General features: G+C 60.1%; 1 protein-coding gene across 1 annotated transcript; it reads right to left on the bottom strand.

Annotated features, from left to right (window-relative positions):
- Positions 1-836: 836 nt before the first annotated feature.
- Positions 837-18,340, bottom strand: LOC121160098 (receptor-type tyrosine-protein phosphatase V-like). Its single transcript, XM_040985785.1, has 34 exons — positions 17,913-18,340; positions 17,093-17,169; positions 16,748-16,787; positions 16,334-16,606; positions 15,965-16,234; positions 15,609-15,872; positions 14,780-15,034; positions 14,441-14,686; positions 14,069-14,344; positions 12,370-12,642; positions 11,990-12,253; positions 11,601-11,867; positions 11,076-11,357; positions 10,698-10,838; positions 10,306-10,516; positions 8,756-8,823; positions 7,611-7,740; positions 7,461-7,508; positions 6,293-6,386; positions 6,071-6,161; positions 5,928-6,004; positions 4,779-4,913; positions 3,853-3,975; positions 3,222-3,382; positions 3,004-3,139; positions 2,772-2,839; positions 2,528-2,615; positions 2,338-2,416; positions 2,178-2,242; positions 1,885-2,013; positions 1,681-1,797; positions 1,432-1,595; positions 1,090-1,225; positions 837-963 (listed from the first exon to the last, which is right to left on the bottom strand). The coding sequence occupies exons 2-34, from the start codon at positions 17,147-17,149 to the stop codon at positions 904-906; spliced, it is 5,088 nt and encodes a 1,695-aa protein (XP_040841719.1). The 5' UTR covers positions 17,150-17,169; positions 17,913-18,340; the 3' UTR covers positions 837-903.
- Between the last annotated feature and the right edge of the window lie 4,666 nt (positions 18,341-23,006).

Below are 23,006 nucleotides of genomic sequence, written 5' to 3'. Positions count from 1 at the left end.
GGCCAGGCCCCTGAACTCCTGGCGGACACAGGGTGAAGGGGCTAGCAACACTCAACGCCCCCACCCCGGGGGCAGCCCCAGAGCCTCCACAGAACCCCAGTGAGGTTCATGATTGGACAGAAAGGCTGGCCTTCAGCCAGGCCCGAACAGACCCTCGCCTGGCCACTGAGGGCTCTAACGCCATCTCAGGGCTCCTGCTCGAACTTGCCCAGGCTGTCTCCGCACCCTCCCAGCACCCCAGCACCTCACTGTCAGACCTACAGGGCTGACCAGGGCTGCAGGTGGAACCTGGGCCAGGAACTCACACGATGACAGTCCCAGGCCTCCTACCCTCTGGTCTCTCCTCCTGCCCGTCTCCACTTCCCCTCTCTGAGTTCTCACCCGCCTCCCTCAGATGTGGAGAAGAGGATGGAGGGGTGAGTGTAGGCACGGGAAACCAAGGAACTTCACCTGCGCTGCCTCCCACTGCGCTGCCTCCCACCGCGCCCCCACCCCCGAATCTCTAGGTGACCGTCCTTCTGCCCCAGCAGGGAGTCCCTGGGGATTCCAGGGCTGGCAGAAGAGGGGGTGGGAGCAGGGCACATCCTACTGTCTGCGGGAGCAGTGGGTGGGACGCTGAGTTTAGGTGGACACTGGAGGTAAGGGCTGACATCCAGGGAGACTGAGGGTCTGGAGTGTGAGCAGGAAGCACCTGCTTGGAGGCTGTGGGCCAACCCCTACCCCTGCCCCTCCTGGCTCCCCTTTGCCACAAGGCCTTGGTGTGGGTCTCGTAGTGGACAGATAAATGAAATACACACTCAGCCTCAGCTTGCCCACACGTCTTTATTCCCCATCTCTGCTCCAGGACCAGAAGCCGTGGCTGTCCCCAGCTGGAACTGACCATCCAAGCCTGGCAGCACCCACTCAAGGCAGCCCATGCACCAGTGCATTGTCCAGACACCTGTAGAGCTCAATGTACTGCTCCTGGGGGACAGACAGACCCAGCAGCTTCACCCCCTCACCCCCCACCCGACTCCACAGCACCCCCTGGCAGATGCCTGCAGTGAGGCACACACCCTCCCCACAGCCACAGGCCTCCCCACCACTCACCAGTGTTGGGGTCATGAGGCCACAGGCCTGGGACTGCTGCAGAGCCACGCTGAAGACGTCCACCGTGCACTCAGCCACTGCCTGCTGCAGCAGCTGCTCTACCGCCAGGAAGGTGCCCAGCTGTGTGGTGCCTCGGCTGCAATGGACCTAGAGTTGGACAGGGCACCTGGACAGTAGGGAGCACCGTGGTGGTATCCAGGGACCCAGGGAAACCCAGCCCTGAATCCATGAGGCTGGAAGGGCCCTTGGAATACGGTCAGGCAGCCAGCCTGCCCACATACCTCTGAGGACAGGGCAGGGATGGAAGAGACAACCCACAACCCAGACAGGGTCCCACAGCACCTGGAGTAGCTGAGCAGTGTGCCGGGCTTCTCGCTGTGACGCTGGGAGCAGCACTGGCCCACAGCAGCCAGGAAGGGCAACAAGCTGCTCATGGGCAGCTCCTGCCCGGGCTCCCAGCTCGGAAACTGCAGCTGCTGCACCTGCCGCTCCTTCCCGCTCTCCCCCTGGGATATGGCACATACCATCCGTGCCGCTGCCAGTATAGGACCCGTTCATCGCCCACACAGCCCCGTGGCCCCCAACACCTACGTGGGTGACCTTGAAGAGGGTGCAGGGCCAGCCTGCCGCGCTGCTCTCCGCCACCCAGTGCACTGTCACCATGTCCGTGATGACAGGCTGTGTCTCTGATGGCCACAGACCCTGTGGCTGGGAAGGAAGTGGAGCAGCTCTGGTGGCTGCCAGAGGTCACCCCCGCCCTGTCACCACCACATCCTCAGGCCCCTGCCCCCTCACCTCCTCCTGAGGGTCAGTTTGGCACAGGGAGACCAATACACAGGCCTCGTGCTCCCAAACCAGCTCCCAGATCTCCTCTGGTCCCGCAGGGCCCATCAGCACCACGTGGTCACGGCCAGAAGGTCCACCCTGCAGAGCACAGCTTATGCGTGAGCTCCCCTGGGCAGGGGTAGGCTGAGATGTCCCCTCCTCCCTCGTCCCCCTCCCAGTTCTAGGACCCCTGCCAGGCCTGGCCACGGAGACCCAAATGGTCAGAGGACAAGAAACAGAACACCCGCCCAGCACCACCTCACCGGGAAGAACCAGGCTTCTGGCATGTTGTCGGCGGGGCTGTCCTCCACCGGAGTAGAACCATCATCTGGGGGCAGACAGGCGGTGAGACGCCAGGTGCCCCCTGCTTGCCCCAGGCTGGAGTGGGTGCTCAGCCTGCTCAGGTTCCCAAGGGAAACTCACAGGAGCAAGTGCCATCCGTCTCACAGCCAGGAGGGGGCGCCGAGGAGCCAGGCTCGGCCTTGATGGCCTGCAGCAGGAGCTGGGAAGATGGGTGCTGTAAGAATGTGGGCAGCCCACCCTGCACCTGCTGGGCACAGGAAAGAGCCCTCTGCCACCCCATCCGCCCACCCAGCCTTGGCCGACCCACTACCTTGTACTCCCTCAAGAAGCCGGCATTGGCGTTAGCCGCTTTCTTGGCATACACCTGCGCAAAGTTGGTCACTGATATGGGTCCAGACCTAGGGGAGAGCAGAGAAGGCACTGGGGGAGGCCATGGCTGCTGCTGTGCCCCCACTCAGCCAGAGCCAGCAGCCTGTGGTGGGAGGAACGCAGAGCATGAACCCTTCTCACGCCACCTCGTCCCCCCGCCCCAGGTCCTAGGCCCTGTGGCATACTCAGAGATGTCACAGGATCCTTCCAGAATTTTCCGCAGGAGACAGCTGTGCAGGAAGATGTACTGGCTCTGGCAGGGGTAGGAGGTGGGAAGGAGGAGTCACTCTTGGATGAGCATGTCCGGTAGCTACCCAGTGCAGTGCCCAGGGTATGGGGTGGAGACAGGGGACCCCAAGATTCCCGTGAGTCCCACATGGTCAGGGTCCAGCCCAGCCCGCCTGCCAAGACGCCCACCGGAGTCTGGATCATGAGGGGCCGATGCAGCCGCAGTGCGTACACGGCATTGAACACATCCACCACTGGCTCCTCCTCCAGCTGCTGCAGCAGCCTCGACAGTGCCACAAAGGTGCCCGTCCGGCCGACGCCTGCACTGTTGGCATGCCCCAGAGAGCTCACTGAGTTAGTGAGCACACTGGCCATGCACCCAGCACCCTACACTCCCGCCCCCTCACCTGCAGTGCACCAGGATGGGCCCAGCACCCTGGGTGGCCCGTGCCTGCTCCCGGACAAGCTCCATGAAGGTGAGCAGGGCACCAGGCGCCTCCGGGACACTGTGGTCAGGCCAGGCTGTGAACTGCAGCTGCTTCACCTTCCGCTGCTTGTGCTGGGCACCCTGCGAGCCGTGGCAGAACGCGCTTCTTGTCTTCCCAGCCCCGCCAAGACTTTCTCTTCCGGCAGGGAGGCCTCCCCCGCGAGTGGCTGTTGCCAACTGTCTCCCTCCACCCTGTCCCTTCCATCTAGTTGCTTCCTAAGCCCTTTTTTTCTTCTCCAGCCTCCCGGGCAATCCCCCACCCCTTACAGAGAGTGTCCAGGCAGACAGGGTGAGGCTGGACTTTGCTTTTCTGTTGCCTGAGGTCACAGAGAACCCTGAACCAAGTACAGGAACCATCACTGATCAGTTTGACCTTGACCTCCCTGGACGAGCCCCTAACTTTCCCTGTGCCTGCATTCCCCTCCCTCAACCACCACCCGCCTGGCCCCAAAAGTGAAGGGTTGTGGGCGTCTCCTTCCTAGCCCCTGTCGGGGGCAGGCTCTCTGAAGCCCCGCTCTCACCACCCCACCCTACCTGCCCCTGGCACACACATGCTGTAGCTGGAACTCCCGCCGAGTCCATTCATCCTTAGGCTCTTCAGCCAGCAGGTGGATGGTGAGCTGACCATGGGTGATGGGGGTAGAGTCCGCCGGCCAGTAGTGTTCACACAACACCTAGGGAGGAAGGACAGAGAGAGGCCAGCCTCAGCCCGGCCACTGCCTCCTTTTCCCAGTCTCAACCCCCCACCACCTCCTTCCTTACTTATTTTTATCTACTTAGTTGAGAGACAGACCGTGAACTCCCATCTGCCCCCAAATGTTCCCAGCGGCTGAGGCCAGGCCAGGCTGAGGCCGCCATCTGGGAGCTCGATCCGGGTCTCCCAGGGAGTGACAGAAACTCAGTCCCTTGCACCCTCACCTGCCACCTCCCAGGTGTGCAACAGGAGGAAGTCAGGCCCAGGAGCCATGGCTGGACATCAAACTCGGGAGCTCCAAGGTGAGATGTGATCAGCTTAGCTGCCCGGCCAGACCCCCACCCCCACCACCCCCTCTGCTGTCTGCAAAACCCAGCTCCAAAGCCATCTCCTCCAGGGGCCTGTCTTCCCTTGCTGGGCTCCAGCACCGGCAGCCCCATGTGGCCCTGGAGACTTGGAGTTAGGCGTCTCCTTGACCCTATATTCCAGCAAGTGGTCAAAATCAGCAACCTATTGCCCAGGGCCCAGCAGGCTCAATGGGAAAAGCCAAGTGCCTGCCCCTCCTCTGCCAAGAGCAAGGGGCCAGTGGAAACTGAGCCAACCTTGGGTGTGCTCATCCAGTCCCCTCCCCTGCCTCCCTCATCCTGGGTGACCCTAGGGCCTCCCCACCCTGCCTCCAGACCTGCCTGCCACCGCTAACCCCCATGGAAGATGCCAAGGGGGCCCTTCCTGCGTGGGTGCAACGCCACCTGGCGGTCATTACAAACACTGCATGAGGCTCACCCTGCCGTTCTCCATGCCCACGGTCAGCATGACAATGATGTGCACCTGCTGCTCCCACACCAGCCGCCAGAAGTCCTCCAGTGTTCTCTTGAGAGGCCCCTGAGTGGCAATGAACTCCTGGGGGTGGGTGTAACCCTGGAGGGATAAGAGGGGAGGGCAGACTCTTCAAGAGCACAGCAGCTATCCCAGGCATAACCTTCAGTGTGGCCATGCCACACGTGTGCAAACACAGGAACACATGTGTGCACCAAGAAGCCCAACAGAAGATTGGGGGTGGCTTCAGAGACCACCATCCGTGCTCCACCTCAGAGGGATCGGGAAGACCTGCCTGACCACAACAAGAACTCAACATGCCAAAACCAGACTGCCCAGCCCCAGAGGACCTTCCAGAAACCAAGTCCCAGCTTCCCATACTCAAACACCGGCTGTGCCTTCCCGTCACTCCCCAGCCAGCATCTACAGCCTCAGCTAACAGCTCCCCTGCATTTGGCCTTCACCGCCCAGTCCCATCTCACCTCCTACCCTCAACTCCCCTCCTTAAGCAGCACACGCTGCCGCCAGGATCTTGGCGCCTGGCTGTTTCCTGCAGGGCCTTTCCTCTGCCATTGCTTATCCAGGCCCTGTGCCATCCTCACAGCTCAGATGCCTGCCTCCTCCCGCAGGATGGCTTCCCTGACTCCCTGGTGGAGAAAAGACCCCCTTGGCTGGCCCTGTAGGCTGTGCCTGCTCCTCTTCAGAGCTCTTCACACATTCATCCACGCTCACACACTCTTGCTCATCCACACTCACACACAATACGCACACGCACACTCACACACATACACCCATGCTCTTCACACTCCATACACATGCTAACACTCACTCTCATACACACATTCACACACATTTGTGTACTCTACACCCTTATGCACTCACATACTCTCTCACACACATCACGCTCTGGGTGTCCTTGCAGGGCAGGGACTCGGCTAATTCTACCAGCCTCCTGTGGCCCAGCACACAGCTGACCTGGGGCAGACCATCACCCATGTCCACTGGCCTTGATCTCAAGAAAAACAGGCTGCCAGTGCTCATGGACAATGGCCGCAAACAGCCCAAGCTGGGAAGTGGGCAGGTGGGCAGGTGGGCAGGCGGGCAGGCAGCCCTTACCGGGATGAAGTTGGCGTTGATGTAATCAGAGTGGGGCTCTCCCTCCAGCTTGCTCAGCCTGACCCGGGAGTGGTCATCTGCAGGGCAAGAGAGAGGTGTTCAGTGCCATTCCTGCCCAGTGCCCTCCCGTTCCCAGCACTCACAGGGCAACACATGTGGGTAGCGGTTCTTGGTGGTGTTGGCAGGGTGCTCGGCCTCCACTCGGGGCTGCTCCTTGCCCACCTCCTTCAGCTCCTGGCAAGGCAAGGTGGGCACCGGTTGCTGAGGGTCAGGGATGGCAAGCACATAGCTGGGCACTCTCCCTAGACCCATGTGCAGCTTCAAACCAGCCTGGGTGCCCACAGCCTGAAGAGCCCTGGCTGTACCTCAAACTCCTGGAAGAATGCCTGATATGCATCAGCGCTCTTGGCCTCATAGCTCTGTCGGAAGCTGTGGATGGGGATGGGCCTGTGGATTCGCCTGGTGGGAGAGGGCAGCAATGGGCTCTCCAGGGGGCAGGCGTGCAGGATCCGGCCCTGCCCTGCCACCGATGGGGCGCTCCATCTGGCTGCACAGTTCGACAGTGACTTTGGGATCTGTGTGTTCCCAGCCAGCTCCACCGACGCCCAGCTTGGCCGTGACCCAACCACGTACAAAGATGGAGAAGGGGAGCCATGAGGGACGGGAACATGAGAGGTGGGGGCTTCACACTCTGGTCTCGGGGCCCTGGGGAATCTCTCTGCATGGTCAGGTCTGCTTTTGCCCCTAGGGTAAGCCAGGCAGCACCAGGCAGCAACAGGCAGTGGCGGAGGCCCAGAACGGGTGAGTGTGCAGGCTAACTTTGTGTCGGCTTGGCAGGGCGATGCTGCCCTAGAGTCAACCATGATTCTGGATGTTTCCATGCTCGTGTTCTTTGTGGGGGACATGAACAGGGAAATCAGCTGATGTTAAGGTAAGCTGACTGATTCCACCCCTGCGGGTGGCAGTAAACCCTTCATCTGAAGTCTGGGCTAGAATGAGGCTGGACCACCCCGGACCAAGAGGTGGTTTTGAGACCTAATATCATGGCATAGTGGGTGAGGCCACAGTCTTGCAATGCCAGCATCCCATATGGGTTCCGGTTCATGTCGTGGCTGCTCTGCTTCCAAACCAGCTCCTTGCTAATGTATCTGGGACAGACCAAGTGCCTGGGCCCCTGCACCCATGTGGGAGGCGCTTCTGACTCCTGGCTTTGGACTGGCCCAGCTCTGGCCGATGTAGCCATTCATAGAGTGAACCAGAAAGTGCAAGATCTCTGTGTGCCCTGATTCTCAGAGGTGCTAACCTCTACCCTGAACCTGCAGGTCAAGGAGGAGGAGGCTCCGTGGACTGAGGGCAGGCAGAGAACTGCAGAATGGAGAAAAGATCTTCCAGAAGGTGTGGTGGTGCTGCTGGTGGCTGAGGAAGCAAAATTGGGGTCCCCCGGCAGAGAGCAGGCCCCCATCCCAGGAAGCTTGGGCAAAGCAGGCCCTCACCTCTCGCCACATGTGGGGTGACCCGGGGACATACACTCACCGTGTGCTGTGAGGCATCAGCTCCTGGGCAAATCCACGCTTGTCTGCCCTGCAGAGGGTGGAGGGGCAGGTGGCAGGCAGCCCCTCCAGGAGTGGGACAGGACCCCAAAAAGAAGCTCCCCTCACCCATGCCTGCCTTGTCTTGGCTCACCTCTGCCCCTTCCTCCTCCTCCTGCAGCACAGCAGACCCAGCACGGCACACACAGTGAGAAGGCAGCAGCTCGCTGTGCCCAGCGCCACCGGCAGGGGCAGGGAGGCAGGGGACACACTGATCCGGGGCTCTGGAAGTGGGCAAGGTGGGGGAGGGGCAAATCAGCCTCCTAGCCCCAGGACCCTCGGGGTGGGGACAAGGTGGACAGAAGGAATGCACCTCGAGCCCCCTAGTCCCACAAGTAAATCTTGGTGAGAGGAGACTGCCTGGGGCAGAAAGCCCTCCCAACCCCCAACCACCAGACACACCCCAGAAGCCCCAGGATCTGCATGGTCCCTGGCATGGTCCCTAGATGCACAAAGCTGCTGAGCTCTGCAGGTGCGGCTCCTCCCACTGCAGGGTTACGCCAGCATGCAATGCACACCAGATGTCTGAGGGTTACAGAGGAAAGAACGTCACATCTCTCATCTTGTAACTAAACACACGTGCAGGAGGTAAATCTTTTGGACAATGTAGTGTAAATACACTGTCCCTGGGTGGGCGTTGGGGCTCCATGGGCCTCAGCCCTCATTGGCGTTGAGCTGGTGGGGCTGCCCCACTTCTGATCCAGCTTCCTGCTCATGGAGAGCAGCAGAGGACTCAAACACCTGGGCCCCTGCACGCACGTGAGAGACCACGTGGGTTCTTGGCTTCATCCTGGCCCAGCCATGGATCTCTCTCTCTCAATCCCACCCCCCTCTCTCCCAACCTCTATCCCCCTCTTTCTCTGTCACTCTGTGTTTCAAATAAACACATTTTCACAAATAATTAAATGTCCCCAGCATTAACGCCACCTGGTTCGTTCTGCCTTCACCTGTCCACCCCTTGCCCCCTCTGAGGTCACGTTGGTGGCTTGTCCTCCTTGCTCTTTAGCCAAGCGCTGACCTGGGCCCTGCAGAGCGGCGGCAGATGGGGGTGCTGGGGCAGTGCAGGAAGGAGGTGGCCAGCAGCCAGCCTCTTTGTGCCACTCCCACCCCCACACAAGCCCAGGGTGGACTAAGCGGTCCTCTGTCCCCGGGCCTGGGGCCCCTGGCTCTGCTGGGCAGGGCCTGAGCCCACCCCTTTCTGCTGCTGTCTGGGGGGAACTTCAGAAGAGGGGGTCCTACCTGAGAAGGCTGAAAAGGAGATCATGGGCTCTGGGGTGTTGGACCTGGTGAAGGCCACGACGCTGAACCTGGGCCAGAGACACAGCGGGACTGTCCACGAGGGGCCGGCTCCCAGGGCAAGTCACCTCCCAGGAGACCCCTCCCTCACCTGTTCAAAGGCCAGAGCGTTTCGTGGAAAGTAGAACCAAAAGATAAGCTTGCTCTGGTGCCAGGAGCCCTTAAGATCCATGCATGTAAGGACCTCCCCAAAATTTGTGAAAAAAAATGATATCTAGTACATGTGCATAGTAGATGGATTAAAAACAAAACAAAAAACAAAAACTGCGGTACATCTGCTCTGTGGAATAGTACACAGCCATTAAAAAGAAGGAAATTCTACTGTTTGCAACAACATGGTCCCAGTGAGAGACCTTTACGCTCAGTGAAATAAGCCAGTCCCAAAAGGACAAATACCATACGTTCACTCTGATACAAGGCAGCCTGCATGCAAAATGCAAAACAAGCACATACATATATTCTCACACATGAACTAAGTAACGGAGACCAGCGTGGCGGGAAGGGAAGGTACAGTGCAGCATGGAGCTCTGCTCCTGAGTGAAAGGAGAACTCCCAACAGACAAAATACACCTTGACATCACGATACATTCTCTGCCTTTGTGCCTCAATGCATGACACACTTACGTAGCACAGTGCTAAAGTTGTGACTGTTACTAGAGGACTATAGTCCTACAATAAAATGGGTGAAAATTGGAAGGGAAGAAAGGGAGGAAGAAATCCTCATGTCTACAAAACTGTATCATGGAAAACAATACTAATTTTTAAAACTTTTAATGAGAGCCCAGCACAGTAGCCTAGCTGCTACAGTCCTTCCCTTGCACACTCTGGGATTCCATATAGGCACCAGTTCATGTCCCGGTGGCCCTCCTTCCCATCCAGCTCCCTGCTTGTAGCCTGGAAAAGCAGTTGAGGATGGCCCAAAGCCTTGGGACCCTGTATCCCAAGGGAGACCTGGAGGAGGCTCCTGGCTCCTGGCTTCAGATTGGCTCAGCTCCAGCCGCTGCAGCTGCTTGGAGAGTGAATCACCGGACAGAAGATCTTCCTTTCTGTCTCTCCTCCTTTCTGTATATCTGCCTTTCCAATAAAAACTAATACAAATGTAAATATTTTTTAAATGATGCATGGATTGCAGGTTTTTTTTGCACCAAGATAAAACTCTGGCTGTTCTACTTCTCGTGAGCGTTTGGAGTGTTCCCAGGGCACCTGCCCACCTTTCCAAGAAGCAAGAAACAGCTCTAGGCTGAGCATTCTTGAACATGCCCTGGTAAGCAGAAACAAAATCCACCCTTGCTCCTTTATGAAAAGAAAAAAAGACCCATGCGACAGATGAGTGTCCCTTTTTTGTCCTGCCTGCCAGGAAGCCCAGCTGAAATAACCATGGACTCTGATGGGCCAGCAGCTGCTCTCTGTGAATCACTGCAGCTCTTTGTGGACAGAACAAGTTAAAACCCCTTCCAGGAAACTTGGGAGGGTTCCCTCGGCCCAAGCCTCACCTGTACTGGACTCCCGGCTTGAGCGGCCCATTGCAGATGTCCTGGGTGCGGCCACAGTCTTCCGTCCCCATGGGCACAGTCCAGGATTTGGGTCTCGCCCAGGGCCCCGGGTAGAAGGGGTTAGGAAGTAGGAGGGCCAGGTAGGAGTCGCATCCTCCATAGTAGTGGTCGTACCACGTGTGGTTGATGGCTGCCCGGGAAGGCTGAGCCACTGGCAAAGAACGAGGTAGGGGCTGAGCAGGATGGGTGGTGGGGCCAAGACTTCTCTACCCAACACACAGGGCCTGGCCCCTCTCCAGGATGCTCCCTCAGGGACAGCCTCAGGGACATTCTGGGTGCCCCTCCCTGCTCTGGCCCCATCCCTGGACTCCTCCCCTTGCCCAGCTGCTCACATGACATGTTGGTGGTAGTAACAATGCCGAACCACTGGATCCGCCCGTCTTCCTTGCCAAACATGTCCCACGCGATCACCACCCCCATCCCCATCTCGGGTTCCATCTGGGGAGCGGCGGCCAGCTCAGGGGGATGCCAGTCTGGGGGTGCAAAGGAAGAGATTGGGGGCCTGTCCATTAAGCTGAAGGGGCCCCCAGAGCCCCTCCCAGTGCCCAGCAGGTGGACATCAGGACTCCAAGCAATTAGGACCTCGGGGCTCCAGGCAAGGACTGGGATTAGGTGACAGTAAGAGCCACAGGTGGCCAGGATCAAGGCAGGCAGTGATGGAGGGCAGCTATGGGAGCAGAGGGGTCTCGAAGGCCACGGGGGATACCTACCCTCAGCGGAAGTGGTGCACACCAGGGTGACCACCCGGCTCTGCAGGCCATTCCGGCCCAGCACAATGAGGCTAAGGCGGTAGGAGGAAGCAGGTGCCAGGCCAGGGAGCAGGAGCGCATCCTTGGAGGTGTTGAACTGGAACACAAGCTGAGCATCCCCTCTTGCAGCCAGCTTTTCTGCCAGGACCAGACAGGAGCTCACGTCCCCAGGAGGCAGCGTCCAGTTCAGAACAAGGTGGGTGGCCTCAGCCTGGCACTGTACATCCTCCACAGGACCCGGCTCTATGGGGAGAAAAGCCAGTAGGAGTCAGCAGATGCCAAGGGGATCACCTCCAAGCCAGGGGCTCTGGGTCCCACCCAGTGGGTGTGAAGGGGTGGGGCATCAATGTCCACAGCAAGGGGATCTCAAGCCCAGGGCAGGGGTGGGTGACACAATATCCTCTTGGTCAGGTGGCCCAAGGTGGAATGGACAGTGTCCCCTGCCTCTCAGGACACCACCCTCCTCCCCAGTGGTCTCCAACCTACCGACAGGCAGCATCGCTGGGTGAGTGGCCACCTGCAGCGGCCCTGCCTGGCACCGCACGAACAAGGAGAGGTTGCGTCCCGGCGTGAGGTCCCTAAGCACCAAGCGGCTTTGGCCAAGCATGAGAGGCTGCTCCCAGGAGCGGTGCCCAGCCTCTGAGAGCCAGGCATGGCATGCCCCCCGCCCCAGGGGGCCTCTGGCCCAGGCCAGGTTGACCACAGCGCTGCCTGCCTGTATAGATACCAACAACTCGCTGGGCAGGAGTGGTGCTGTGGGGGCAAGGGGAACAGTCAGCCAGGGTGCTGGCTGGCCTCAGGAGACTCTCTGACCCCAGGCCAGGCCCTCAGGAGGAGGGAAGCAGCCCCACCCATCTTCCCCACACCCTACTCACAGGTCCAACCCGAGACGTTGGCAGCCGCAGCACGCAGGGGCCCAGCCCATGAGACAATCTCTACCTCGTACTTAGTGCCTGGGATCAGAGCCCAAAAGCTGGTGCAGTTCACCTCGGCCCCCAAGGCCCTGGTGCTTGCCCGGACGCCTGCCTGGTACAGGGTCACCTGGTAGCTGTCCCGGCCCCCAGGGGCATGAGCCCAGACTGCAAGGAGCTGGCTGGGGCCCTCGCTGGTCACATTCACCAACAGAGGAGCGAGTGGGGCTGCAGGGAGAGCAGGTGTGGGCAACAGATATAAGACTAGAGCCCTGGTTCCACCAATCCCCAGGACCCACAGCCCCCTCCCTGGGAGTGTGGAAGGCGGTGGGGTGGACACTCACGCATCCAGCCTGTGGCGTTGATACTGTTGCTTGCATCTGGACCCCGTAGGGTGGTCAGCTGCACCAGGAACTCAGTGCCCGGGAACAGCAGGGGCCAGGAGAAGGTCTGGGCTTCGGGGGCCACAGTGTCCTGGCTCTGCAGGATCAGGGGCCTCCTGCGGTACAGGCACAGCTGGAAGCCGTCACGGCGTCCTGGTGGTGCAGCCCAGTGAGCCCTAAGGGCTGGTGGCCGAGTGGCAATGCCCAGGGTCAGGTTGGTAGGAGCAGCAGGGGCTGCAAGGACAAGGAGACGGACTTGGTTGGCATAACCAGAGGTCCCTCCTCCCCTGCCCCCCAGGCCCTGCCCCCCAGGAAGTCCAGCCTGCATGAGGCTCACACGGAAGCTGTGCCTGTCCAGACACTTGCTCCCATCTCTCCCAGCTCAGCACCTGCTCTCACACCAGGAGGGCCCTGAAAACCATCACATCTGCAGGCTTCCAGCTCCGTCCCTCTGGCTTCTCCTCCCTCTGGCCCCAGGGCCTTGGAACGGGCTTAGCCTCTGATGAAGCCTTCCTCCCACCCTGCACTGACCTGGAGCTGCCCGCTCAGCTCAGCTTCCTCCCTGGGAACACCCTCTGATCTAAGCAGGTGTCCCTTCTGTAAACCCTGAGGGCACATACACAGACACCACAGACACACACACCCTGATTTCTGATACTCAGCCCCTATAACCTACCTGACTTCACGAAGCATGCTTATTCCTATTAATGCTTTTACTTCTACTACAGTGCAATACATAAAGCTATTTACTTTATGTATGTGTGTGTGTGAACTTTATATAATGTATGGATCTAAATCATCTGTTCCAGGCTGGTGCTGGTGCAGTCATCTCCTGTGACACCGCCAGCCCACTCTGGAGTGCCAGTGTGGGTCCCAGCTTCTCCACTTCTGATCCAGCTCCTTGCTAACGTACCAGAAGATGGCCCAAGGGCTTGAGCCCCTCCACCTGTGTGGGGGACCCAAACGAGCTCCTCAACCCTAGCTGTTGTGGCCACTGGGAGAGTGAACCAGTGGAGAGAAGACGTTTCCAGGGCCTGACGCAATGGTTCATTGACTAAATCCTTGCCTTGCGTCTGCCAGCATCCCTTATGGGCACTGGTTCGAGTCCCAGCTGCTCCACTCTCCCATCCAGCTTCCTACTTGTGGCCTGGGAAAGCAGTAGAGGATGGCCCAAAGTCTTGGGACCCTGCACCTGCATAGGAGACCTGGAAGAGACTCCTGGCTCCTGGCTTCGGATTGGCTCAGCTATGGCTATTACAGCCACTTGGGGAGTGAACCAGCAGACTGAGGATCTTTCTCTCTATAAATCTGCCTTTCCAATTTAAAAAAGTCTTCCATTCTGTCACTCTGCCTTTTAAATTAAAAAAAAATATAAAATCTGTCTATCTTCCTTTTGAGACTTCTAGCTATATACCTAGAAAACTGGGCAGCCATTGATAACTGGTGAGCAGTTGGAAAGAAGGGGACAGGGGCAGGGAGGCAGACAGGGCAGGAGGCTACACAGCCAAGTGGTCAGGCAGCGGTGGGCAACGCTTGCATGCAGATTTATGCAAGGCTCCTTCACGCCAGACCAGGACATGGCCAAGCAGGGACAGTGGGAGCCAGTTCCCACCACATCCTCACCCCCAACCCCTCCCTGAGGCTGCCACCAGGCACTCACGGGTGCAGCTGCGCATGCTCTGGACGGCTGAGCTAAGATTCCCGGTCGAGGCCCAGACAGACAGGATGTAGCAGGAGCCGGGCACCAGACCCCGCAGAGTAAGGCTGGAGTTGTCTGGGCCCAAGTGGACCAGACCACCTTGGAGGCCCTGGCTGCCATCCTGGTGCCAGCTGACGCTGTAGCCTTCCCGTTGCCCTGGTGCAGGGACCCAGCCAACCACCAGGTTGGAGGGACTGCCTTTGCTGGTGGCTTCCAGGGACAATGGTGCCAGGGGAGCTGAAGAGATGGGCAGAGTTTAGCAAGGGTGCCACCCGCACCAACGCAGGGCCTTCCAGTCCGCAACACCAGGGACACCCTGCAGCTGGCCCTTACCTATATGGCCTGTGAGGCTCTGAATGATGACACCCAGGGGGGAAGTGATGGTCACATGGTAGCGGGCACCAGGTACCAGCCCACAGAAGGTGACACGAGTGGCACCGGATGGCACAGAGATGTTTCCAAGGAGGCCTGGATCACCTTCTGCATAGAGCAGCGCCCGTCTGCCGGGCAGCTGGGTGGCCTCCAACCCATGCAGTTGCAGGGTGGCCCCATGACTCTGCCTGGGCTGGGCAGTGGGCCCTGGAGAAGAGGCAGACCCTGGAGAGTAAAAACCTATCTGTCCTTGGGTAGGACCCATCCTGTGTCCCACACCCACCCCTAGTCTGGACTCACCATCCAACCAGGCGCTGGCCTGGACCCAGGCATCATGCGGCCCAGCCAGAGCCTTCAGCTCCAGGGCATAGTGGCCACTGGGCAAGGGCCCTGGGAATGAGGCATTGAGGGTATCTGGGCCCAGAGCAATGGTCTTTTCCACCGGCCCACTCAATTGCAGCAGGAAGCCATCATGCGCACCCGGCCCTGCTTTCCAGCTCGCTTGGAGCTTGGGGGGTTCTGGGGTCAGCACCAGGTCCAGGGGAGCAGAGGGATCTGTGTGGGAAAGCAGTAAATTCTCACAGGAAGCTCCATAGGGTGAGAAAAGCCCTGCTCTTGCTGCACCTGCTTTTCTCTGCACAGTGACTCCATCTTGCCTGCATGTCCCCCGACATAATCAGCCATGTGCAGGTCACACACAAGCACTGTCTGGTGCCACGGGATCAAGAACAACCGTGACCAACTCATCCAGGCTCAGTAGGCAACCTGGTTCCTGTCCTTAAGCACAGCACAGCAGAACTACCCAAGTGACAGTGTGGACAAATCTGCCCGCGATCGCTGGGTATCCGGCCCCTCGTGAGCCATGTGGCCCTGGGTGCCTTCTGATTTGGCACCTCAGCTCTGTCCACCATAAAGATGCAACAACTTAGCTGACCCAGAGCTGCTTGAAGGAGGCAATAAACCAAATACAGAAAAGAGACCAAGCTGAGCACACAGACAAGGTGCACCTAACTGGTAGCCACCACAAGGTACCTCCTCCAGCATGCCTTCCCCACCCCTGGCATCTCTAGGTCCCTGGGCCAGTGGGCAGAATCTGGGGGAGGTGTCCCCTTTGCCTCCAGGGACTCACAGGTCCACTCAGTGGCATTGGGTCCCACCACGTGGTGGAGCCCAGCAACAGCATTGAGCATCAGCTCATAGCAGGTGCCTGGAGAGAGGTGGAGGAAGGTGTGACTGGAGATGCCCCGGCGGACCACAGCAGTCATGTTGGTACCAGCCAGCAGGTCTGTGAGCAGCAGGTGCAGCTGGGCGGCCCCCTGGGAGCCATTCCAGGAAGCCTGCAGGGCACCCAAGCCGAGGGCACGCAGCTCTAGGTGATCAGGAGGCACGGGGACTGCAGGAAGATGCAGAGAACGAACTCAGGTACCCAGCAGCAGGATGTTGGCCCTGGGCCCAAGAGGCAAGTGGCACACATCCCCAATTCACCTGTCCACTCGCGGATACTGGTTTTTGCTTGGAGGGTGCCAGCCCAGGTGGTCACCTCCAAAAGGTACTCGCTACCCGGGAGGAGGTCACTAAAGTTGTAGGACAGGGCATCAGGGGCCATGGAGACATTGTGAGTTAAGGTGTGGGACTTCAGGTGATAGAGGAGAAGGTGGTGACCATCCTGCTCACCGGGGGGCTTGCCCCAGGAGGCCTGCAGGTGGAAGGGGCTCCCCGGGCTGCAGAGCTGCAACCCCTGGACAGACAACGGAGCTGCAGCAGGGAGAGAAACATCAAGGTTAGTGCCTAGGACACCGTCCTGGGAGAGGGACCCTGGAAATGCCATCTCCCTCCACCGGCAGGCCCCCATACCAGTGCGGGTAGTGAGGGTTACAGTGACATTGTGCCCACAGGGGTACAACGCCATCACGTCTAGTTGGTAGCGACCCCCGGGCACCAGGTTCTGGAACTTGAAGCTAGATGCATTGGTGAGCACCTCCACCTGCTCGCCTTCACTGGAGCCAAGGCAGCTGAGACATGTGAGGTGGAGGACGTGGATCGGCCCACCAGGCTCCAGGGCTGTCCAGCTCACCAGGAGGCTAGGGGGCATCCCCTGGCTGCTGACATTTACGTCTGGGGGTGAGCCTGGGGAAAGGGGCTACACTTAGGCATGCCCCCAGGACCTTGCCTGCCCCGAGAGGAGGCATGAGGCCAAAGAGAGCCAGAGCTGTCCTCCCCCACTGCCCACCCACAGATGGCCCAAACCCCTCCCCCTGACGCGCCTACCTTCTGGATTCCCCTCTGGTGGGGGGTGGCATGCATTTCCCTTTGGGGGACAAGGAGAAAAGAGAAAATGGGCAGAGGCCTCTGGGGGCCCAGGATGGCATCAGAGAGGAGGCCCCTCTGTGTTGCCCCTCCACCCATCACACATTTAGGGAGCGTCTATCAAAGTGCGGGGGATAGCCCTGCAGCTGCTGGAACCAGCTGTTCTTGTCCTCCAGCAGGCTGGCCCAAGGGAGAAGAAAACATACGCCCTCCCATGGAGACCAGCTGTGTGGCCCTGGGCAGAGGTGGGCAGCAGGACCAACCCCCCAGGCCACCCCTTCCCCCACCCTCCAATGCCCACCTTACCTTAGCCAGAAAGCCCGGGAGCCAGAGGAGGGCAGCCAACAGCATCTGGAGCTTCATGCCCGCGACAATGGCAAGGGCTGCAGAGGGAAGCAGGAGGTGGAGGGGTGGAGTTGGCCCCCACCCTCCCCTCACCCTACTGGCTGGCAGGTGGGCATGCCCAAGGGTGGGCAGGGCAGCTCCAAGCAGACAGCAAGCAGCCGAGAGCAGGAGATGGCCACCACCCCACCCAGCCTTGGCAGTGCTTCTGAGGGGCAGGAGCAGGGGAGAGGCGGAGACTGGCTCCAGGCCCAGAGGTGGAAGGGGTTGGAACTCGGCTGGCAGACAGGAGGGCCAGACTGGCCACCTCCTAGCCCCCAGCCCCTCCCCACTCACACAGAAGAGGCGGCTGACTCCCCCAGGCCTGCCCCTGGACAGGGGTGTGGCATCCACTCCACTCCAAGTTCACGGAAACAAATAGGGAGTTTGTTTGCAGCAGCAAGGGGTAGGGGGCGTTCTGGCGACCCTTGGTTGTGTTCCTGGGAGCACAGCCCAGTGGAGGGCCCCTATGGCTAAGGGCAGAACTTGGATTTCTGCTTCCACAGAGCAGAGATGGCCAGGTACCTCCCCACCCTCAACCTGACAGACTGGGTCCTCTCAGCCTGGGGAGCCCTCCGGGAAGCGACTTATGTTCCTAGCAGCTGTGCTTACTTCTCCACTGCCACCTCCCATCCTGGTTCCCTGCCCCCTTGAGTTCTGCCTCCAGCTGAGCCTGCCTGAGATCTAGCCTAGAAGACATTGAACCTGAGGCCTGGCCCGCCCCAGCACAGAGCTGGCTACTCACCTTGCGCTGCTCACCCAGGCGGGGAGGGAGGAGAGCAGAACTGGCAGCCCCAGCCCTGGCAAGGGAGTCCAGGTCCCAGAGCCCGCTCAGGGAGTGCAGAGGGGCCACGGGAAGAAAGTGGACAGATCAAGGAAGCTCTGAACTCCAATTCTGCCTCGGCTGGCTGGGAGATCAACTCAGCCAGAGAGCCAGGGACTGGCCAGCCCTCCACCCCTGCACCCAACCCCAAACCTCAGAGCCGCCTCCCGGCCCCTGGATGGAGGCCTAGAAACTCAGTCTTGCAGACTCATCAGATTTCCCAGGCTGTGTGTGCATGTGTGTGTCACACATGCACGCACACGTGCTCTGATGAAAGAGGTGGGGCTGAGGGGATGCCACGGAGCTCAGGCCCCATTCCCTCCCTCCCCCACCCCACCTCACCTGGGGACACTTCACGCTGCTTTTCCTAGCTCGACTGGAAGGAAAGAAATGAAGGAGCTTCCCAATCCATCACCTGGATAGTTCAGAGGTGGCAAAATGTGAGTTTGGGTCAAGGTGGGGTCTGACTCCTCCGAACACAGAGACCTGTTGGGGGCAGCACTGACCCTGTGGCCGGCTGCCAGTCCCCCTGCCCAGGCCAGAGCAGCATTGGGGCCAGGGCTGCCGTCCTCTCTATTCAATTGAAAAAAAAAATGCAGCTTGTCCCCTGGGTGCCACCCCACAAGCAAACCCACATCCTCTCCCTAGAGGGCCCGGTCCTCTTCAGCTCTCGGAGCACCTTACGGATTCAATCCTCGAAGAACAAGCCAGGAGGGCGCGAGCAGGTCCAGGTTCCCAAAACACGCACTGGCCCAGTCCTTCCCTGCAGCTATCCCAGGCGGCAAGCTTCCGGCTCCTCCCCTGCTCTCCCCAGTCTGAAGCCAAGGCCTTGAACAACCCCCACAATCGCTGAGAAAAGATTATCACCAGGCAGGAGAGGAGCAGGAAGGCCCCGGGCAGCCAACCTGCCCACTCTGCCTCCCACAGCCTGGGGAAGGGCACCAGGCCAGGGGAGGGGCCAGGCGGGAAGGACCTGCATGGGATGCGTGCCTGTGTGCACACACGGACCGTGAAAGCACAAGTGGACATCCAGGGCCAAAGTGGAGGGTAGGGACAGGAAGTTGCTTGTGGAGCTGATATCTCTGGGCACTGGCAGAGAAGGTGGGGTGGGGGGGGACTCCCTTCTGCCTGAAGCCCCCTGCCAGGGTGAGTGCAGTTATAGCAGAGGCCGGGTTGGCTGGATCCCTCCTGCTCTCTGCCAGGTGCCTCCACTTCACCTGCAGCGCCCAGAGGCAATAGGAGGAAAACCGGATCAGGTGGGCCTCAAGCTGTGCCTGGGGGCTCCCCTTCTGGCCTAGACCCCAGCCTTCTCTGTCCCACTTGCCTGTGTCCTGGCCCTGCCTCTTGTCGGAGAGAGGTTTCCCAGGTTCCAGCTGTGTCTCCGGCTCCCCCACACAAGCAGGGCAAGCCTAGGCCCGCAAACTCGGGGCCAAACAGGCTGGCTTAGGCTGGCCCCCGCATGGGGGGAGGGGGAAGGACATGGCAGTGACCACCTGGGAGCCTAAGGCTCTTCCTGTCCAGGAGGTGGGAGGGTTGGGAGGGTAGGGAGCAGGGCCCAGGAAAAGTCCCTCCCCTGGAATTTTGTAGGTTGGCAAAGAACTATCTGCTCCTGGGGGCTGCCAGGCAGGGCCAGCAGCTTCTGGGAACTCTAGATGTGTCCCCATCCCAGGGGATCCTGCCCCTGGGGACAGGCAGTTACAGCTCCCAGCCCCTGGCATGGGACCAACAGGAGGAGGAAAAGGACAAAATTGGGTTGTGGGGTGTGTGTGTGAGAGAGAGAGAGTACAGCAGGGATGAACGCATTAAGCACAGCCTGGGATGGGACCAGACAGGTAGCTTTGCCCCAGCACCAGCCCTAGCACACCCCCTTTGCCCCATTACAGCAGCTGGGAGGCCCCTGAGAGATACCCGTCCACTCTGCAGCCTCCCCAACCTGCCTCAACTTCCCCAGGCAGCCCCGGCGGCCCTGTATAGGCTGGAGAGAGTGGGCAGAGAAGAGGAAGGGGGAGTTGGTGACAGGCAATTCAGCCACCGTGACTTCCTTCCCCCGCTCAGGTCCACCACGGCAGCAGCAACCAGCTTCAGCTGACACCTCCCGTGCACTGAGCTGAGAGCTAAGCACAGCACAGGACCTCACATCCCCTGACCACCTCGGTCAGTCCTGGGGAAGGAGTAATCAGATAGTGGGCAGCGGAGAGCCCTGGAGGGCGCCCTGGAATGGGGAGGTACTGGAGGGGAGAGGGCCAGGCCCCAGGACAGATCCAGGAGAGGCAGGTGCAGGGCAGGTGGGCAGGAGGCAGAAGTTGTCCTCTCCATCCTAGGTAAATAGGAGACCCTGATGTCATCCCCACCACCTGCCTTCCCAGCATCCTTGCTATCTGCCCAAAAGCTCGGCTTCCAGCTGCTCACACCCTTGCCGTGCACCAGCCATTGAGAGGCATTGAACGTTCTGGGGCCTGGAAATCAGGGGGCACCCGGCCTACCGGTGAAGGGGGGCAGACGGCAGGTGGAGGGGGCCTTGCCACTTCCTCCTCCTCAGCCCTGTGGTGTCCTCACTTCCTGTTCTCGATAACCATCAACAAGCCCAACCCTCCTTCCAGCCCCTCCTCTCTTCCCCAGGCATCCCCCGTCAAGCTACCACCAATGGAAGCGCTGGCCAGTGGGGGCTCAGTCAGTGCCCACCAGGACACTAGGGACTCCCAGGCTGCTGCCCTCCACCCTGACCTGGGCACCGGAGTCTGCACTGCCCCAGCTGTCCCCAGTTGCCTGCTGGGAACACACGCTTGCTCCACAGAGGGGTTCAGATCCCAGGGGGAGCCAGGCATTGCAGGTTTCTGGCAGCGCCCCGAGCGAGGGCAGGTCCTGGGAGGCCTCTGAGTCCCCAAAATCCAGTCTTCATCCTTCACCTTAACCTTCTCCCAAAAAGCAGCAGCAGGCCAGCCCCCTCCCCACCGCCCCCTCGGGACACCTTTTCTGCAACATTTCTTTGCGGCTGTCACTGTGTGACGGCTGAATCAGAGAAGTGGGAGGAAGAGAAACGAATGCGCATTGTGGAAAGGAAGTGAATTCACAGCACTGCGAGGTGCCAGCAAATGGGCAGCCAGCATGGACCAGCCAGGGTGCTGGCCGAGCTGGGGCGGGGGTCAGTGGGATCCTGGAGTTGGGGGCCACTCTCTAGGCTCCAGGCACTCAGGAGCTCCCTGCAGCGAGGAGGCCGTGGGAGTCCTCTGGCGTGAAGGTCAGGCTGTCTGCCATCCGTAAGTCTGCATAGTGGCTGCTACGGCTCTCGGCTCTCGGAGGAGGCCAGGCAGAGGCCGGGGCCGGGGCTGGGGCTGGGCCCAGGACACACCTCTTAGTCTCTTCCTGAGATGGTCTGCTCCTTGCCACCCTCCTAAGCCGAAACCAGAAGCAACTGCAGGTTGGAGCCCTGCTCCGGGGACCCTGGAAAGGTGTTTCTCCTCTGTTATGTGTTCCTGCCTCAACTTCTCCCCACCCCTAGTCTCTGCCTGCCATAGTTCTTGCTGTTCTGTCATCAGGTGGCCTGCACTTGGCCACAAATTCCCAGGTTTAGAGCAGCGAGGTCACCCGGAGAGACGACTTTGGGTAGAAGCAGAGGCGTGGAAAGCAATCTGCAGCCGGTAGAGCAGGAGCAAGCTGGGGTGCTGGGTGGGACAGTGAGGAGCTGGGGGCACGGCTGGGACAGGCCCAAGGCCTAGAGGAAGAGGGCTCCGAAACCAGAGGGCCCAGGTCACCAGGGCTTGGATCCCGAGGGACACAGCACATTCAGCCTTGGCGGGCACAGGCAGCAGGCACGGGACCCCTGGTGGTGACAGCAGCAGGCACAAGAGGGCAGCATGCAGCTGGGGTGTGCGTGGGTGGCAGCGAGGAGGGGCGGAGGGAGGAAGCTGGCTTCCTGGAGCCTTCTCGGCCTCAAAGACAGACCGACAGACAGACAGCTGGCAAGAGGCTGCTTTAGTGAGTACTAGTGGGGGGGCTCTGGGGTGGCTGGGACTCCAGCAGGCCGGGAGGGAACCTCCATGGCGCGTGTGCACCAGTGTGAGCGGGGAAGGGGGTGGGGGGAGAAATGCCGTGCCTGGTGGGGAAGGGGTCCTGGTACTGCCACCCAGGGGCTGGGAGCCACAGGGAGCCGTAGGACAGCTGAGGTCACAGGCACCCACCTGCTGCCAGGCAGGCTCCCTCTGCCACCACACCTGCCAGGCCCATGCGCTTCCCTCTCACATCCATCCCGTGGGCTCATAGCTCTAACCCCCACGCCAGCTTGCAGTTGGCACCCTGGCTCGAGGAGACTAGGAAGCTGCCCCACCTCAAGAGGAGGTGGTCCCTTCCCATCCCCCCTACCCCCTCTTGTGGCCCCAGCTCTCGCCTCATTCATGCGCTGTCACTCAAGAGCTTGGTGAGGCCATTTCCTGTGACGGTTACAGAGGCGGGAGACGGGGGGATGGGCAGGAGGAAGGAAGCACCCCCGGCCAACCTCCCTGGACAGAGACCCCAGAAGCCAGAAATGAACTTGGGAGTGGGTATGCCAACAGTTAGGAGCAGACCCTGCTGGTGACCAGCAACCCAGCGGACCTGGGTTTCCAGCCGGCTTCCCCATGGCCCAAGGCCACCAGGTCTCCTTAGCGAACAGACACCTGTGGGTCTTCCCCCTTGCACCTTGTAAAGGTTTCCTTTTCCATGCCTCACCTTCTGTCATGGGGACCCCAGCTTCCAGACCCGGTACCTTAGCTTCTGGCCTCTCCCCTCTTCCCTCCTCTGTGGACTGTCCTATCTGCATCTCTCATCTCCAGCCTTCATGACACCCTTCCTCTCACCCCAAACCGCCTGCCGCCCTGGGTCCGGTCAATGAGACTCAGCCCCCACCCCCCCAAACATCGCCATGGTGAAAATGAGGTAACTCCTTAGGGAACACAGACACCTCCCCACCCAGAGAGGCAGAAATGCTGTGGGACAGCAGGTGGCCTAAAGTCAGCCACTGAGGGTCCCTGTCTTCCAGGT

The sequence above is a fragment of the Ochotona curzoniae genome, unplaced genomic scaffold (assembly GCF_017591425.1).
Source record: "Ochotona curzoniae isolate NIBS_2020 unplaced genomic scaffold, NIBS_Ocur_1.0 contig_430, whole genome shotgun sequence".
Classification (NCBI taxonomy): domain Eukaryota; kingdom Metazoa; phylum Chordata; class Mammalia; order Lagomorpha; family Ochotonidae; genus Ochotona; species Ochotona curzoniae.
Note: the sequence above shows the minus strand (reverse complement) of the source record. Positions and strands in the feature narration are given on the sequence as shown.